Source organism: Anopheles cruzii, chromosome 2 (assembly GCF_943734635.1).
Source record: "Anopheles cruzii chromosome 2, idAnoCruzAS_RS32_06, whole genome shotgun sequence".
Lineage (NCBI taxonomy): Eukaryota > Metazoa > Arthropoda > Insecta > Diptera > Culicidae > Anopheles > Anopheles cruzii.
This window is the reverse complement of record NC_069144.1, coordinates 54551699-54571274: the sequence shown is the minus strand read 5'-3', so window position 1 is coordinate 54571274 and position 19576 is coordinate 54551699. Positions and strand designations below refer to the sequence as shown.

General features: G+C 51.4%; 1 protein-coding gene across 1 annotated transcript; it reads left to right on the top strand.

Moving 5' to 3' along the window:
- The first annotated feature begins 17317 nt into the window (after positions 1-17317).
- On the top strand, positions 17318-19173 carry LOC128266993 (esterase B1-like). The gene is made up of 2 exons (XM_053003783.1): positions 17318-17389; positions 17452-19173. Exons 1-2 carry the CDS (start codon positions 17318-17320, stop codon positions 19171-19173), a joined length of 1794 nt encoding a protein of 597 aa, XP_052859743.1.
- The last annotated feature ends 403 nt before the right edge of the window (positions 19174-19576 follow it).

Genomic DNA, 19576 nt, shown 5'->3' with positions numbered 1-19576 from the left:
CGATACCGATATCGGTCGCGAACCCGGTGCGTCCGGCTGCGGGCCGGGCGTTCGGTGATTCATGGGGCCACGGTGCGATGCCGGATCACATGCGTCCGTGATTGCATTGAAAGTGGCGGCCCGGTTTCAGCAGCTGCACCTGCGCGCGATGCATTATGCGCTCGCATGCACTCCGCTCACCGGACCGGAGCGCCTGTTTTCTTCCCTTCTGCTGCTGCTGCTGCTGCTGGCCGAAAGGTTTTCGCGTTCACCTTTTGCGCTGCGGAAGACGCAGTCCTTAGCTGCTCAATCGTCCACTTAGCCCAGCGCGCTCGGTTCGTGTTTTCGTGTCTTTCCTGAGATCAGCCGAAATCCCCGATAACCCAAATAAGGAGTTAAGAAGAGAAGGTGGGCCCAGGCTGTGGAGGGCCGTCGGCGGCGTAAGAAGGACTTTGGGTGAGTGCGCGTTTTCACATTCCACGGCCGGCCATCCCTAGAGCACGATCGGGAGCACTTTCGCTGCTGATTCCTATTTTCTGATTCGTTCGTTCGTTGATAGTTTGAAAGCTTCTGCAAGAAAAGGATATTCTGAAGGGAAGAAAGTTTAATCTTTTTCTGAAGGGAAGAGATTTAATAAAATTTTCATAATAAAATATTAAAATAATATGGTACAAATCTCGTTACGACTCGCAAAACTTATTTAAATTTATTTGCTAAACAATGAAGACCCAACATTGGATAAAGAGGTCACTCATGAGGTCAACGATTGCATCGCCCACGGTGCTGGGGATAAGAACGGTAACAGCGTCACGTCTGTCAGGGGTCTGGACCGGATAAACAACACCCAGCGGAAAGAAAGCCGTAAATCCTCCCAGGATAAGCAACGACGACGACGACGACGGTGCAGCTGTCCTCCTGTACGGCCGCAACGGCGCAAAGGGCGGCCCTCATCAGCGGGTCGCACAATCAGCAAATCGTGCTCGTGCAACCACTTCCCGGCGCAACGCTGATTTGTGGCGTCGCCGTCGCCGTCGTCGTCGTCGTCGCCGTTGTCGCTGTCTTGTAGTCTCGTAATTTTCATTCGAGCAACGATGGGGCTTCTTATGCCGCCGAGGAACCCCGCTTCGATGCCTTCGGCGCACGCAAAAGAAAGACATTTCTCGCAGTGCGCGACCGCGCGCGCGCGCACGCCGCGCCCGTGGAGAAAGGGAAAAGGAAATTATGCGCACCCCACCCCGGCCAGTCGGTCACCAGGAACCCGGGGGGAAGTGGGCCACCTGGCTAGCCAGTGGCGATCATCGATCCCTGCGAGCCGCGAGTGGAGCAGCAAAAAATAAACCCCAAATAATGATGATGGAGCAAAGGATCAACCCACAGAAGAAGAAAAACAAGCGACCCAGCAACTCCCTGTGTGGTCGATTGAAATCTCGGCCATCAGCCGCGGCCCAGAACCCAGTTGCGGTTGTTGTGCCAACCCGTGGCCCCGTGACTGCGTGGCGGCAGTTAAAAATTTAAATTTCCTTTCGCCGGCCGACCGACGATCGGAATTAAATCGTCTCCAATCGCTTCACCTAATTATAAGAGCTTCTTCCCGGATCGCTTAAAAGCGATCCTCCCCGTCAGGTCGCCCGGATCCCAAAATCCTCGTCCGAACCGGGACCGGGACTGAACTATACCATCGCGCCGTACCGGCGGGCTGGGCTTTTATTAATTAATATTATACTAATTAAGGCCCACAATTTATGCACCGATCGTGTCGTGCGATCGTGTCGGGGGCTGGCGATCGGCCGGCCCGGCCCGAATTGGAAGTTCATAAATCATCATCCGGAAAGCCGCAATCACACACCACAGTCTAAGCCCCGCATCCTAGGAGGTCTCAATTTGAGCCGGGGCCGCCAATAGACGCAGGTGTCGCCGGTTTGGTTCTTGGCTTCAGAAACGGTGCGATCGATCGCGCGACAGCACTTAGCTCGGGCCCCGGATTTATACCATGCCCGGACCGGCATCTCGGAACCTCGGAAATTGGGCGAATAAAATTTCCATCTCATTCCATCGTGCGTTGCGATCGATCGGTTATGGTCCCCCGCGCCGCGGAAGGATGATGCTCCTTGTGGCCGACTAAAAATCCCCATTTTTGGCGGAAAGAAAAAGAAATCAACGCCTCACGGCGGACGGGCACTTAAGCATGATTGAAGCTGATTTAAATTGGGATAACGATTGTGGTGGCCGCCGCCGGATCGAGTGCTCGATCCGCGCCCGTTAGCCTTGCAGCGACGCACGAAACGAGAGTAATTTTGGCAGTGCACTTTTATTCGGCGGAGGCACCCCATTTGTTGTTCATCTTCCGCCGTGGCCAACGAAAACCAGCGCCGAGCAGGGCTGCGTTGCTAAATTAGATTAAGAACGCCGCAAGACGTGTGAAATTGTTGCGCAGCAGTCGAGCACGGACCGACCGGATCGAACGCGATTTCGGGGATGGCCCGCGGACCACAGTCCGCGGTCACGCCGGCCATCGATCAACCAGCGACTCGCCGGAGTCGCTGATCACGGAGTCGATCACGCGGCGGAACCGCGCACGCAGACCCTCCGGACATCGTTGTCGTCGGCGTCGTCGTTGAGGGAGTTGCTGTGGCGGCGGATCGAGCAGATGCAACCTCGGAAAAGGTTGCGCACTTTCGCAGCCGGCGATTATTAACGATCTTGCGAAGTTAAAATAATCCGTGTGTCCGGGGCCGAGCGGGCCGCGTGATTGCCACGCTTTCAGGCAGTAAAGAGGTCCCGGCCCGGGGACCCGAAGGGGGTTAACATATTCCGACACGATCCCGGTGCCCGACCGGTGCTTGGGTACTGCCCAGTTTTGGGTGCAGTTTCGCTTTTTTAGGAACTGCCAGCCATTTTTTTTGTTTCGGCCGTGCGCGCACTTATGCGAGTGCGCGATCCCGAGCCGGCGAGCCTTCTGCCTCACTGGGGGACGGCCATTAAAAAAAACGCAAAGGAATACCGATGCACCAATAACGGAGCGCATTCCGGACTATAAAACACGCACGCCCTCGTCGCCGATGGCCAGGCCAGCGGTGTCGGGGTTTTATGGCCCGGCCAGTCGCGAGGCACGCTCGGTAATGTTTATGCTGTTGGCGCGCCCGTTTCGTGCACGGCTCCGTTTAAATCCGTCCGCAGCTCGCATGTTTTCGGTAGGCCCTCTACGGCACGTCGCGAGGACACCGCCGTCGAAAGGACACCGCCGGCTGGCCGGCCGAGAATGGATGGATGTACGGTTTATGTGCTTTTTTCTACGCTTTTTAATTGTACGCTCTCCCGGTTCGTCACCGGGGACGATGCGTCGTTTGCGACGGAGATTTCTCGTCCCGAAAGCGAGAAATTAAGTCGTAAACGGGCGGTTATCCTTGTTTTATGCGAGGCCGGAGCCGAACCTGCGATCGGATTGCTACGCCACGCCACGCCACGTATCTCGGGCCCGGCTCGAGGACGGGGACAATAATACAATCAACTAATTTACGCTGCACACACGCTCCAGGACCTCTCATTCGAATCCAGCGGCGGCGGCGGGTACGATGACGACGAGCTGGGCGTTTGGAGATCCGAAGTGAGCAACAAAAAATCCCCTAAGGACATTCCCGGTGGCCATTCTTTCGCAGGCACCGAGATCGCTAATGTACCCGGGTACGTTGAGCAGCGCTCGAAACATGGACAAGCATCTGCTCTCTGCAAAAAGCTGATATTATATTTTCTGTTAAATGACGTACTTTGAATGATATTTCTTAAAGTCGGCCCAAAATATGATTTGTTTTAATTTATTTGCTTTTCGGTAGACTTTGGGTTAGTTTTTTGAAAACAGTCCACTACAATCTAGTAACCGTTGCAGTAACCGACAGACCACTTGAGATGAAACAACCATGGCAACGAAGCATGAGCCTAACCGAAGCCGACTCCTGCTCTAGTCATTTTCAGTCACGATCTAGTCATCATCTCGTACACGAACAAACGAAAATGTTTAGCGAAATAATATTTTGTTAGTTTAATACTTTGATAGTTTAAACTATTATTCAACCAAATAGGCGTGAAACACAGACTCTGAATGTGAGTTAGCTCGTTTTATGCTGAATGAGTTTAAAACACATAAAAAGATGGGCTTACTGTTTGGTTTCCTAGTCTTGAAGATTGCTCAAATATCAAGAGATAATACTCTCCGTTGAAGTTCGGGACATCGCTTGCTCAGATAAGTCATCACATAACCAAACCCAGCACGTAGCCGTAGCTGTAGTCCGGTCTCCCAAGCGCATCCTGGGTACGGGAGTGTGGCGTCCTGCTGCGACATGTTTAGCAAACAAATTTGCAGTCGATGTAAACAAAGCCGATTCGAGCCGAGCCGTTTGCACCAATTTCGGTGCCTTCGAAGCTGATACCTGGTGGTCATGCAGAAGCCGCGCCAGACTGGGCCATTTGACTGGCCTGGGCAGTTTCTGGAGCAGAACCGACAGGACACTGGCCGTATCTAGGCCGCCGGTGGCCGTAAAGCCGGGTGACCTCGGTGCAGGACGTTTGAAATATTGTCCCCACCATAAAAGGACCGCCTGATTGACCGACATTTGCCGATCCAGTTTCCTGGGAGGAGGTCGGTGCCGTCCCTAGTCACGGCTGTCAATTGCTCCAGAAAAAGCTCATATATGCAGATCACTGCCGATTGCACCTCCGCTTGCAGGCGGGGCGCGCCTTCTCGGAGCTGCACCACTTGGTGCAGTCCGTCCGTTGTAAAAAGTCATTAAAAAACTGCTCCAGTTTGGGTGATTTTTTTAGATTGACTTTTTGTCCTGCGCGCCAGGCCTTGTGTTTGGGTCCGGGGTTTCTGTGTTGTTTTACCGACCTCCAGGTCGCCCGATACGTGGCACGCGCATTTTTTGTGACGCTACCCGGCGAAAATGGTCTACTTTAAATTGCCATTTTTTGGCCACCGGGACAATGGCCGCAAAATACGGTGGCACGCTTGGTCAGCACACAAAAAAAGAAAGGAAAGAAGGACACTCTCGTAAAATGTTCTGGACGCATTTTTAGATCACTTTTTTCCCTTCTTCTTTTGTGAGGTTAGGTTTCTTTGCCGTTTCTGGAGCGCGCCGAGTTTAGGGCCACGCGCCCTGCGTCCCTTGGAATTGCGAAAAAACTGGAACACAAAAATGCACGGGAAATGGGAAAAAATGCTCACCAGGAAGGTGACACTTTTTTGTGGCACTTTGCCAATAAAAGCTCGATTATCGCTTTGAAGCGGAGAGAACTGTGCCCACCGAAATCACCATTTCGGCCGATGGTGTGCGATGGTCAAGGTTCTTCAAGGTTTCTCGGCAAGAGCAGTGACCGGTGGTCATTGCCAGTGAACGAGTTTAGCCTGCCGCTGGTCAAATGGTCCAATAAATCGGCCTCATAAAACGATCGTCTTCAACGGACGGCCGGCCTAATGCTTGACCAGTGAGAGCGGCTGACTGGCTGGGTTGTGAAAGGATAAGGCCGCTTGGCCCTTAGGCTCGGCAAATTATGTAGCCGTAAAGCCAGTCTCACCTCACCGGTCTCACCAGCCGCAACCTTTGCCCCTTTCGGCGGCCAGCTTTACGACCCACGGGCCCGGAATGGGGTTGGAATGTTTTCAAAATAAAAGGATTAGCATTAGGCTGAGCTTTGCAGGATGGCCAAACACAGCCCAAACAAGTAGTAAAACAATTCAGACACAACAACAGCAACAACCCACAGCCGGGCGCGCTCTCCCTCTCTGTCCCTGGGAGAGTAAAGGATGACGAAAGGAACGGGTAAAGGTGATCTAATTTTAGCTCGTAAACATTTAACAGCACACCTCAAGGATATGGCGAGCCGGTTGACACTCGCTTGCTGCAGGCTGCGGGACACGAAGGACTTGCAGAAATTTGCTTTTCTGTGAAGGAACTTCGACGAAGGTTTTTGGCACTCGGTTCAATTGCAAAATGAGGTACGAATTATGGTACGCCACCCTATTCCGGGGGTGCGGATTGTAAAAAAGAGTTTAGAGAAACACTTTCTTTGGCCGGAAAAGTGAAAGGAGCGTCCGTAAAAAAGGGTTTGCCAGTTTTGCCCGTTTGCCGCCCGTAGCCCTTTCGACACACTTTCTTGCGAGCGGAGCCGTCGGGTTTTTACGGCTCTGCTCGCAAATTTATCGCTCCAGACGTGATTGACGCTAATTTCCCCCGGTTTTTGGCAGACACTCGGGGAGAGTTTGGGTTTGCCGGTGGCGGCACATGTTCGTTCTGTTCGTTGGCTCACCCCGTCGGTCCTGGTCCGGTTCTGGCAGGGTTTACGATTTGGTGCAAATATTTTATCACATTTCGGCACAACGTATCGCTAGCAGCCAGCGTTTACAATTGGCAAATGGCCGGAGTTCGACATTTGAAGGACGTCCTTCGGTCGTTTGAGCAGTTCGGTTTAGAACTCTATTCTTTCGTTTGCCCTAAGGGTTAGAAACGAGTTAAGGAAGGGGTTTTAGGGGCACCCAGACATACCCGGGCCACACCGGGGAGGGAGTGCTTAGAAGGCCATACACACACACACACCGAAGGCGAGCATCTTGTTCTTGTGCAAGAGACGAATTGGCAGAAAGGATCCGCTTTTATTAGTGTCTTGGCAAAAATGACTTTATTTCTTTATGCCGCACTGCGATCTAGCATGTCGATGGTACAGTGGAAAGTTTACAAATAGAGATGTATTCCTGTACGTGAAGGTGCAATATTTTACGTTGATTCCTACCTCCGTGCCCTAATGAACCATGAACCAATGTTGGACTACGGAACAACGTAATTAATAGCCATTTTGTGAGCCTCGAGGAAATGCCAATGCTTACTTTGACAAACATTTTATGACACCATTTGAATCTTCCTCTAAGTTAAGCGAAGAAACATTGCACATGGATCATGTTATCCTTGGAGACGAAGATCATAAAGCATTTTTGCATGACGCTGGTGACGCTGTGGGTATTATACTTATGTCCAAAAAAAAGGATTGGAATTGCAAAGGCAAAAAGGGTAAAAATGTTTGCATCTTTATGGAACTTTGAATAAGTATGAATATACTTCTGTGGCAAAAAATTTCGGGAATTCGCTTATGACTCTAACATTCGTTGTTTATGCTTATAACTCTTACCTTAGCTATCCCCATTCTATGCAATCCATCTATGTCCAAATTTGTTGCTAATTTCGAAATGATCTGAAAATTTCTTTTTTGGAATAACCTTCAACACATTCTTTGTTTCGGTTCCTATCTCCACTCTTGACTGCAAACGGTGTCCTCGGGCCGATCTTCAATTGATTGCAGCAGCACGTTTTTATTTTTTAGAAATGATAAAACAATGGTGAAACTCCTGCGATAACGATCTTGTTGACAAAGGCGGACGATCACGAGCGATGAAGTATGAAGTAAAAGTAAAAAGAAATGGTAAAAAGCCTCACAGAAGCACTCGGACAATGCTGCATAATTATGCTATGGTTTTTGCTCCGTTTGTCCCTACGATTGTTTGGCACTGGTATGGTGTCCTGTCAGCCTCCAAATGAAACCTCTAATTAGAGCAACAAAAAATCACGTCATAAAAAAACACTCCAGGATACTGTCACCCAAGGATCGGTCGCTACGGTGCGACCGAACGATCATCACCATCAGTGGCGACGATGATCGACGCGCTCCGATTTTTACTGCCGTTAAAAAGCGGAGCACGCCGGCAGGCCATAAAAAAGAAACCAAAACTGGAGCAATTTTTTAACAGCTTTTTTCGAGCACGTCCAAAAACAGATCAGCTCTACAAATGGCCCTGTTTTCCCCCTGCCAAACCGGGCTCGAGGTCGCACGGTGCTGGGAATATCCTCCTGGGAGATTGAGGTTATTGCTCACGGAGTTTTCGGAACTTTACACAAACGCTGTACACCCCCACTGTGCTCTAGTTTCTCTGTGAACCCATTTCGCCCGGCACAATGACTGGAGTGACCTTCCGGGGCAGAATCCGGGCCATGTTGCAGCATTGCAGCCACCTATTAAGCCATTAAAAAACTGGATCAATTTGTTTATGACGTAAGAACGTTCGCAAAGGTCACGTCCTCCGAAAAGAAAGCACCAGAGGCACGAGAACGAAAAGAAAAAAAAACTGGATCATCTTCAAGAGCCAGCCATTTGAAAAGTAGATCAAACAGCATTCCACACCGACCGGGGTCCTGCCTGCGTCGTCGTGGTCGTTGTTGTTTTTTCTTTACAGCCAGCGCTCAGGACGTAACTTCTACGAACCATAAATCGGACGACGCAACTAGAGCACGACCTTCAAATTTCAATATCCTTCGCCCTGACGGCGGCGGCGGCCCATCGGGTCAACGGGATCGTAAAAGTTACGTCAAAACAACTTCTCTTTCCCGACAGTCGAAAGCCCGCAAACGAGAGCAATGTGTTCTGAGGGCGGATGACCCAGGAGCCAAGGGTCAGCGTTTTTTGTTTTTATGATTACACTCTCCGGCGGTGCTCCCATTTCTTTCGAGAAGTCGACCTACTTCCGCCCAAGAGTTTGAGGTTATATAATCCTGGGCTGGGTCCTTGGAAGTGATCTATTTTTTTCTCCCTCCCGTCTCTGTCCCGATCCTCATTACCGGGGAGTGAAAAAGTAGAGCATTAAAACATCATGCCTTTTGGGGTGGGGCAATAAAGTTTTACTGCGGGCTGGACCAACTGCCTCTCCGGGGGCACGTCCGATGTTTGATTAGCACAGCGTCCTGTCCGGGACCCCGGGTCCGGAGTGAATATTTTTATGTTTTGGTCAGTTTTTTCTCGAGTCTCTTTCCACGCCCGTCCCAATGCTCTCGCCCGAAACACCTTGTCCACTGTCCGAGCATGGCGGCCATGAGGTTGGTGAAGGTCGATGGGTGCCCTAAAACAACCAAATCGCTGGCCAGTCGACCGACCGGACGGCACCGAAGGGCTTTTTACGGTGTCCAATATTAGAAGTAAAAATTAATGCACTATTGCAATGGTTACTTTTTTCGACCCTTGCCGGCCAGACCGACCGGTCCAAAAATGAGTTAATTAGCTCGGAAGGTAATATGATGGTCAGCAGCTTGCTTGCTGACGGTCGTAAAGAACAGTTTTCTGCACGGCACTGCAGTCCTCTTTTAGAGCATAAAACAAGAGCTGGACGATGGCGAAATGCTTAAAAATGCACTGTGCTTTAGCGTGTGCTAATAAAATGGTTGACCTTACGACGAGGGTAACATTCTGAGGAAGAAATTGGACCGTTCCATGTCCATTTTGCATATTAAACTTTTTGCAAACGGCTTTGAGCTCATTGGATTTCTTTTGGGCAATAATGGGCCGTTCTTCGTTTTCTAGCAAATTTATAATACTTCGAAGCAAACAGAAATTATTTCTAAACCTAAACGAACTGCTTCAGAGACCAAATTATTAAAAAAAAGCTGCAAAAATGCGTGAACCTATTCTTAGATGTTCAAAGGTGTGAGATGTAGATCGTGAATATGAATCGATCGCAAACAAGTTCAATTCATATGAGCGTTCCACATCGAACCATACATTGTTACATGCAAGTGAAGCAGCTAAAAGTAAATACTGACCCAGTGGGAATCTTCTCAACTGCCCCTAGCTGATTTCATAATGAATTCCCGTGAAAAGCTACAGAACTTCAACAAATTGTCCGATCTACGATCATGATCGCGAGATCCGTATGCTTGCCGTCACCAAACCGAAGCCGTCACGCACGAGAAACACTTGATAAATCGTTCTGTTCCCAGCCGAATCTGCGCTCCAATTAGCTCCGACAGTTTTCGTAAGCAAATATGTTACCCTGGAAGCGCTCCGAAAAAAACGGAGCGCTCCTCACGGGGGCTAAGCGGCTAGGAACGCCTGTTTTCCTAGGAAGCGTGGCCAGACCCTTAGCTGCCAGAATCGTTGTCGCCCGCGTGTGCAGATGCTGCCTGTCACGGCGGCGAACCGAAGCGCGCTGGTCGTTCTCCGGAACGACCTGCTGCATCGGAAGGCTCCGGCTCGTTCTCGTTATTGGAACCGGTGCGGTGTTCCCTGTTTCGTTCGTGAAACATTTTTCATCATTTTTTTTCATCTGGTTCTGCGTTGTTCCAACCTTCCAACGGCGCGCCGACACACACCAAACGATGCCGACAAAGGCAGGACCCGTTCGCCCTTCGCCTAGTTTGTTATTAACCAATTTGAAGGATATCTTAACGGGCCCTGCCATTGGCGGTCTCATAAACCGCCGGCGAACCCCGTTCCCGGCTACCATTATGACACAAGCCACTTTTCGCCGCTGCCACATGTGCGCGCGGCCACGGATCCGACGGAGGCCTTCCCTCTGGCCGCCGCTTTTCCTCTGTTTTGGCGCTCCGCTTTTCACAACGCTCGAACGCCGTCGAAAGCCGCTCGTCGTAAGCCGGAAACCCGGAATGGACGATAATTATGTTTATCCTTTCGGGCGTTTATCCTTCGAGCGTCGATCGGCGGCCGAGGGTGTGACGGGGTACGCACGATCGCGACCTCGATCCTCCGGCGAGCTGGCGGCCGTCCGTGGCCGTCCGTGACTAATTTACAGCCTTCGCAACACGCCACAAACGGAAATCACGTCTTCGGAAATTGTTTTATTTTCGATTTCTTTTCCAGTTTTTTTTTTGTAAATCCTAGAACAGGGTTGAGATTCGTTTGCGCGACGATCTTCAGTTCATACTTCTTTCCTTAATTTTTTCGACACTCGTCTAAGATTATGCTGTGATTGAGAATTCGGGTCAGTTTTGGTGCAATAAAATTAAGCACGGTTCAATGCAAATTGCAGTCTTGTCAGTTTGGCTAGTCATTTTTTACAACACTCCCAAGGATAAAACGTGTCGAAATGCAACTTATTTGTGAAATAGTACGCCCGGTTGGGTCATTTTATTGGGCTTCTCAGTCGGGCCCCGATGGTCAGTTCTCGAAAGTCACAGAAAAATTTGGGACTGTAGAGCATGTTTTTTTCTACCAGACGTCAGTTCCTGCAAGCTTTGCCGCGGCATGTTGGGATCGTAAGTTGAAGAAAATGGAAAAACATTTTGCCAACAAAATGCAGACTGCAGCAAATGCACTTTTGTACTGCCAAAATAATGCACGCTTGGCAGGCTGATTGTTCCATTCTCCGTTCCGTCTGCACTCACTCGATGCCGCGGTAGCCCAAAGGATCTAACCGGACCTGGCCGGGCTTCCCGGAACGCTTTGTTCGGCCGGTCCATTTGTCAGCGGAACAAATGGGCCGCAATGCTGGGCAGCATAATGCGCCGTGTTCCGATCGTCGTCGGTACGTATAAATTTGTCAAGTAATGCTCGTCGGCACCGTGCCAACATGTTGCATGTCGAGCGCGGAAAACACTGGGAACGAAGCAAACCAAAAAGGACCCCGATGGTGGTGGACCCCGGAGTGTGCCGTGTGGCCATGTTTTGGGTGCTACTGCCCTACACGCCGACACGCAGGGGCCCTTGCCGAGGCGTGCGGGAAGAACAAAGCACGGACCGAGCGCCCGAGTGCAGCGGCCAATAAACAACACCCCAAGTGCCAAAAGGCAGATAAATCGGCACCGGCGGCGGCACCACCAAATGTGCAATGTGTGTGTCTCTCGGTCGGTCTGTCTGTCGCTCAGCGGCGTATCATCTCCGGCCAAAGCCCGAACCCGAGACATCCCGCCGCGGGACGAGCCTCTCTGATCTTGTCCGCCGCGCTCTACTCTCAGGCCAGGATGCGCACCCATGTTCGGTGTGCGAAACGGCACACCGATTTGGGTGTACCGAGAAGGCGTTCCGGGCGCGATAGGCAGGCCAGATAAAGCGACGAGGCCCTCCGATCCGGGATGAACACCCGGAACAGATCGTTATGTTAAAGCGACCGTTACGCCAACCGGTCGATCGTTTATTTGTTTTTCGGCTGCGCTAGACTAGACTGGTCCGAGATTGGCCACAACATGTGCTACGGCCGAAATTGTTTATTAAACCCGGGCGGCCATTTGGGGCGCTGAAACGAATCGATTGCTTCGTCGGGGTTGACCCCGAAATGGATGTTGGTTTTGGCCCTACCGCAGTGAGTAAAACGAGAAGCGTAACGCCGTTTAGCGTTACGGTTCAATTTTACATTCGGCTCGGAGGGCAACATTTTGTCGAAGTGTTTAAATGTGGCTTCCAGCGGAAATATTGAGACATGAGCTTGGTACCACGGAACCTTATGTCGGGTTTCAATGAATAATGCTAGGCCAACGGATAACGAAAAAGGACAACCATCCACACGATCGTCACCAACGGTACTTTCCAAAGGTTGGCCGTCGGCCCGGGGCCAATCATAATCTGTCTACCAAACACAGCACCACCTATTGGCCGACATTCTCCGGAATGCGATCCCAGCGACAAGTTATTATGGTTTTATAGCATCCCTTCACTTTCACCCTTTCGCCTCCCCGATGATGCACAAAGCGAAACTGTCACAACTGGCCCCGGCCCCGGGTTGGTGGTTGCGTAAAGTCTCCTCCCTGAAACAGGGTTAACCCGTTAGGGGCGAGAATATATTGTAAAACCATAAAACAACAAGCTAACTGTAACCCGAAACGAAAACAGACCATCAGCGGGCAGTCCTTTCTGGTGGCAAAGGGTTGACAATTTTTACGATAGCCAAAGGTGACACCGGGAACCCGGAAAGGGGTTAGACTAGGTCAGGTCGGGCAGTAAAGTGGTCGATCCCTATGTTCTAGTTGTCTAGGTTATGTCACTTCTTTATGGCGCATGAATGGCCGATGGCCCTTCGGCAGCCCTGGCATGATGTAGCTCATTAACCCTTTGCCGTGACAGTTTGCTTTCCGGGAAATTATGGCACATGAAACTAGGGGAAAGAGTTATACGGCCCTCGGCCCTGCGCCAAGGAAAACGAGAGTAAATTGTGTAAACCGGTGGCCTTGGCCGCGAGCGGCCTGGAGAAAGTGTTTCGTTCGAAGATTGCTCAATAGTGGTCCATTTGAAGCAAAATGAGCTCACTGCTTTTGGGAAACTGTTGGCATAAACTTTAAGGGAGTTAGCCTTTTTATTGTGACAGTCCTGTACCGAGGAATTTTGAGCATTTGTTTGAGATTTAGGGTTAGATTCCTGTGTCGAACTGCCGTAACTGAAGGTCTTTGGGGACACCCCTATTTCGGAAGATAAATAGTTACGTAAACCGCTCATAAAATTCAAACGAGGTTTAGTGAAGCGTCCCAAGAGTGTGTTTGAGCTCATTTTCTTTCGTTGAAATTATTTTAAAAAAAAATGGTTTTTTTCTATCATTTTCTGTTAAAAATGCTACAAATTCTAATCCGTCTCCAAGACACGCCGAACAGGTAACTCCCTATCGCTTCGAAACGATCCGTAAAACAAGACAATCCCGAATGACAATGATAAACTTTATTTGCACACTGCAACGAACCGGTAAAGGGCGCACACACACAGTAGGCTGTTCAGTATCAGGAACCCGGAATGCTTGCCGTTTTTTGCAACCTCTTTTTTATGGCACCGGTAAAAAACGGGTCCTGTGAAAAAACGAATCCCCGTAGTACCCGTTTGCAAATAAACCCGGGGGCCACCTTATGATGCCAATCGATTGTCGCATTATCCTTTGGCAGCGGTAGGGCAGGCCCAAGCCATATTTTGCTGTTTGCACATTAAGCGTGGAAAGGATACAGCTCGTTTCCCGCCTGGTTGCGAATTTGTTGCAAATTTTCGACATTCGCAGTCCCAAAATGAAGACCATTGGCATTGGTGACATCGTAACGGGTTTATGGGTGGAAAACATGGCCACACAGGCTATATTAGCAATGGGCTAAGTAAATACTGGAGCTGATTCCCGTTCGGTTAGGCCCAGAAACCCGTTACTTTACGACCTACGCCCAGTGTTGTTGTCCTTCGCCCAATCGGCAGATTGGTGACAGATTGTCGATGGCCCAAGGCCAACAGCCGAACCGTGCTGTGCTCTACGGTGATCGCGTTGACAATCAACACAACGTCCTTTAGAACTAATAAAATTCGTAAATTCTACGAAATACCATCCTTTTGTGGACCATTCAGCGCTCCACGATCAGCAGGTATAAACACTGGCCAGAAGGTCTGTGTCACCGTCGAAAAGAAGGCAGGAAGACAGGACTCTCTTGCCAGAAGTCCACCGAGAGAACGTACTCGAAATGCGCCGCTCTGGAGCGTTGTGATGCATTCGTTAAATAAAAAAGGGTTACAGGCACTGGAAAGAAAGGATGTCAAAGGATCGCCAGCCAACTGACTTACGTCAACCGAAACAAGAACAAGAAGTGCTCACAGAGCTGCACTGCTTTACAACGCGTGTTGTTAAGAAATTAGGTTCCTTGGGCCCGGGAATGCAGTTCACTTTCACCTTCACCCCTTTTTTTTCTTGGCCGCTTCGACGACGGAGGAAATAAAAAGGTCCCACTGTGTCCTTTTCCTGATACTTTTATTGAACGAAAGTGAACGTGCCAACCCTTTTTGAGCATGGATCTAGATTGATTCTATAGTTCTCCGGGCCCGGGCTCCGGGCTGGTGACACCGCGCACCACCAGGCACGTTTTACGACAGGTTTTTACACGGTTACGACACTAACGGGTTAACTTTTGCTGCTCTGAAAACAAACAAACCAAACTCTGTTGTGAGCTCTGGCGAACCCTTTCTGCTCGACAAAACTATTGGCTGCCTCCTTTACAATGTGTTTATACAATTTATAAAGATCCCTAGCCCAAGATGTGACCTAAGAATGGACTGGGCCCCGGATCCTCACAAGACGGCAAGCGCTCAGTGACTTGAATGGGACATAAAACGGCTCAATTAGCATCCAATTACCCGGAGTCCCCGAAGTCCTGAAAGTTCTGCGACCACCAACCTATCACCTTCGCCACGGAAAAGGCACCGTGTCAACACGATGTTTGCTTTTAATTCCACGGTGGACAGAAGAAGGACTGACATTCGACACCACCGACGGAGCCGACTCCAGACGGAAAGGTGACTGCGTTAATGAAAATAAGCAAAATATTTGCCAACGATGGGCTCACCACGTGACGGCCCTAATTCACGAGTCTAAATGTCCCCGGGTTTTGACACACACACGCGCGCGCGCGCTGAAGGCAAAAGTTAAATCCGCCAGGCGCTCCTGCTTCCAGGATTTAGCATAAAAAAGGACACGTGGTACCGGGGGAAAGACCAGAAAATGGCAACTCAAATTCCGTAGTACCGACTGACCATCTGTGGAACGACAATGGAGTCGAGACCTCACCAAGCCAAGCACACACACACACACACAGGCTACGGCCAATTATTGTTAATTGATTTTGCTGTCCGCCCGACTAGAGGTGTCCTCTCGAAAAGCGGCTTACGGGGTATGTGTGTCACTTTGCAGTGCGGATTTGCAGCGAAGGATGGTAGAGTAAAAAAGCCAGTCATCCGAAGCCAACCTATTCCGGGACATCCCAGGACCACAGAGAGAAAAAGGAGCAGAAATTAATAAATAAGTTTTCAGAGTAAATAAAAGAAAATCATTACCGAAATTGATTGGACCTTTTGCTGGCCTGGTTCCATTTGCAGGAACCAGATCTGTTGTGATCCTGTTAAGTGAGACAGCACGCGGAGATGCCTTGCAGGGGATGTATGCCAAAAAACGATCCTCGTCCTCTTTTCCGTCGTGTGTCATCCGTTGTGCGCTGAGACACTTCTCGTGAAGAGTGGACCCTTCGAAGGAGCCCGAAGTGATCACTGCCCGAAACCGATCCATGCCCGAAATTGCCCGCCCCGTAATTGTCAGTTGCCAGGGCCATGCAGCTGTCGTTGCCATTCGCGGCAACAATAGCCGCCGGGGCGAGATGGTGGTGGCCACAGACAACAGCCGTTTTTTCGCTACAATCTCGATCGATCGATGGATTACGGGCGTTGCGCAACGCGGTTTGTTATGAAATGTAAATTATTGGGGTGCGGCGAAGAGTGCGAAAGAAATCGTGATAAAAAAATGTGAACATGAAGCGATTTTAAATGACTACTAAACCTGTTCCTGGCGCGTGTCAGCATAAGTCACCCTGCCGATGTTAATTGACCGTACCCAAAAAACACCTCCATAACGCCACCTTCAGCGCCATCGCCATAAACCCTTCTTCAAGTGTTTTTTTGCGAATTCGCACGCCACTAACTAACTGTACTTTACCCTTCCGGTGCCAGCCTCTCTATGCTTCATTGTTCCGAAACCGCAACATAAACATAACACAACCCGCACGCGACCCCCATCAGTGCGCACACAGCACGCCCGTTTGCCAATTTCTACCAAAAATACCCGCAATTATTATTCGCAACTACCGTCGACGACGCACGCGTCGCAAACTAACAGTGCTTTACCCTTTCCGGGGACCGGCAAGGCGATTGGCGTAACAAACTTTAAAAAAAAATGGCACTACGTACCGTACGGTCGATGCTATCAAGCTTTAAAAGAAGCCCTTTGGCCCCCGACACCCGACTTTTATGTCGGCTTGCAAAAACCCCTTTATGATACCCCTTTGCGAATATGCCGAACCGTCTTGGACATGCGCCAAAGTAACGGGTTTCGCATCCTTTATGCACCCGAGTGCCATAATCCTTTGCTTGCTTGTGCCGCTTGCCAGATTTGCACGGGTACCGGTGCCAAAGGTCCTACGCTCAACAGGGCCAAAGCTAACGGGTTTCGGATGCTTTTCCGTTTGTCTTTTTTATTGAATCCTTTCTCCGGCTTTTTTGCGAAAGGATACGCTTAAGACGGGACACCCGTTCGGCCGCGGTTGAGGCAAGCCTCTCCCATTCACGGCGTATTCGCTACCTCGGAGTTTCGGAGGATTTTTCGCAAAAAGGGGTTCCATAAATCAATCAGAGCCTCATCATTTCGGTGGGTTGCGAAAAGTTGCTGGCCCGGCGATAGTCCACCGTCGTCGTCGTCGTCGTCGTCGTCACGATGTCGGAGGTTAGTGTGGCATTTGCATACCTGTGGTGGGTTTCGGGGCTCGGCGCGCTTTGGTCGTTGAACAATGATGATAATGCAATGATTTGGGCACCGGGTTTTGGGCGTTCCGCGTTCCGTTTTGAATCACTTACCGGGGCCAAGCCAAGTGTCACTCGGTGTGTTGTGGCCCCAGAGTGTTGCGTTCGGTGGATTCGGGTTCCCCCACACGGGTTAGTTATTGCTTGACCATCGACCAGCGTGGATCGCAACCAACCGAAGGCCGGGTCAGTGTCAGATATCGAGAAGCCACGAGCGAGCAAGATGGTTATGCGCAGTGCACCGCTGATGGGCTGGAAGAACGTCAGCACCGGATCGGACGCGGAGAAACACATGGTAAAAGCGTGGACCCCTCGAGTGCGGAGACTCAAGACTGCTGACTCTGCCTTTTTCCGTAGCCCATCACCAGGATATGCGTGCCGGTGCAGCAGGGCTCGATCTACGGGGTGCGCGATCGGCTCCCGAACGGCCAGAATTACTACTACTTCAAGGGCGTACCGTACGCGCGGCCTCCGGTCGGGTTGCTGCGCTTCAAGTCGCCGGTGCCGCTGGAAAAGTACGCCGTGTCGTACCTGGACTGTACGAAGGAGCGCAGCAACTGTATGGGGCTGGACGTGCTGTCCAAGGAGATCAGTGGTTCCGAGGATGGCCTTTTTCTCAACATCTACACACCGAAGCTGGGCAAATCGGATGACCCATCGCCCGTGCCGGTGATGGTTTTCATCCACGGAGGCGGCCTAATCGGTGGCCACGGTGACAGTTCGCTCTACTTGCCCAACTACCTGGTGCAGCAGGGCGTACTCGTGGTGACGCTCAACTACCGACTGGGCGTACTGGGCTTCCTGTGTCTGCCCGATGCCGGCGTGGAGGGAAATGCGGGCCTCAAAGACCAACGGATGGCGCTGCGGTGGGTCAGCGAGAACATTGCCCAGTTCGGGGGTGATCCGCACAACGTGACACTGTTCGGGGCCAGCTCGGGTGCGATCGCCGTCAACTTTCACTGTCTGTCCGGTGAATCGAAGCGATACTTCCACAAAGCGATCCTCCAGAGTGGCTCGATCTACACGGAGTTCTCGTTCCAGGACCAACCGGAGCAGAAGGCCCGCCAGTTGGCCCGTCTGCTCGGCCACAGCCCGCAGACGGACGCGGAGGTTTACGAGGCCCTTCGGAATGCACCGGCCAAGAAGCTGTTCGAGCTTCAGCCGCTGGTGCTGACGGAGCGCGAGAAAAAGGTCGAGAAGCTGTTCCAGATCCCGTTCCTGCCGGTGGTCGAGCGGTCCGATTCGCGGGATGCCATCGTAACGCGGCACCCGTCGGAGATCCTGGGCGAACCGGACGCGATCGGCATCCCGATCATTCTGGGGTACAACGAGCGCGACGGAATGATGGTGTTGATCGATGCGATCAAAACGCTTGCCTCGTACAACGCCGAACCGGAGCGCTTCATACCGCGCACGGTGGCGATCGACTACTTCTCGGCGGACGCACGCGCCCTCGGTGAGGAGATCCGGGAGTTCTACTTCGGCCCGAAGGCCGTCAGCCGCGATACGCTCGTCCAGTTGACGGACGTGTTCACCGACAAGTACCTGCTGGCGTACCGGATGACGGTGGAGCTGTGGGCTCGGTACCAGCGCAAGACCAAGTTCTTCGGTTACCGGTTCGCGTTCGATGGGCTGCTCAACAAGGGCAAGGCCATCATGTCGCTGCGCACGATGAAGGGAGCGGCCCACATCGACGAGGTGTACTATCTGTTCAGCTCGCCCCTGCTCCGCACCGAGGTGCCCGAGACGGACAAGTCGTACGAGCTGCGCAACACGATGGTCGCCCTGTGGACCAACTTTGCCAAGTACAGTGATCCGACGCCCGCCGCCTGCCCGGACGCGGCCAAGGTGCCGTTCCGCTGGGAACCGCAGCAGAACGTGCCCGAGGATGCGGAGCACGTCCCGCTGATGTGCCTGAACATCACCAACGACACGATCCGGATGGCCGAGATGCCCGAGAAGCGGCGGATGGACTTCTGGACCGAGATCTACCAGCGCTACAATGGGCGCGTTTCGGACGTCAAGATACCGGCAATCGGCACGTCGGCGGCAGGCACCGACCAGAACAACAACTTCTAACTTTGCTTGGCAGGATTCGGGACGGACACAAGACGGAATCAATAAAAAAGCGTACGGAGACAATGCGAGTCACCAGGATCTTCTCCTTTGACAGCGCACAGAAGAATGCTTCTGAATGGGCCGATGGGCCGAAGGGAATGAATGAATTGTGAAGCATTAATAGCATTACAAAGCGCTTCTAAAAGCGCTTCAATGACAGTCTGAGCCCGAAGGAAAGCGGAATGAATAGAGTCCGCTATTGTGTGCGTGCCTTGTCGTTGTCTCGGCCGAGGACGACGGATCGATCGGCTCGGATCGATTGGACCGATTAGTCTTCACACTTGAGAACCTCCTCAGGGCATCTCAGGGTGACCCGCGCGCGCGAGGGCCAATTGAGGACACGCGTAAAACCGTAAGGACTGGT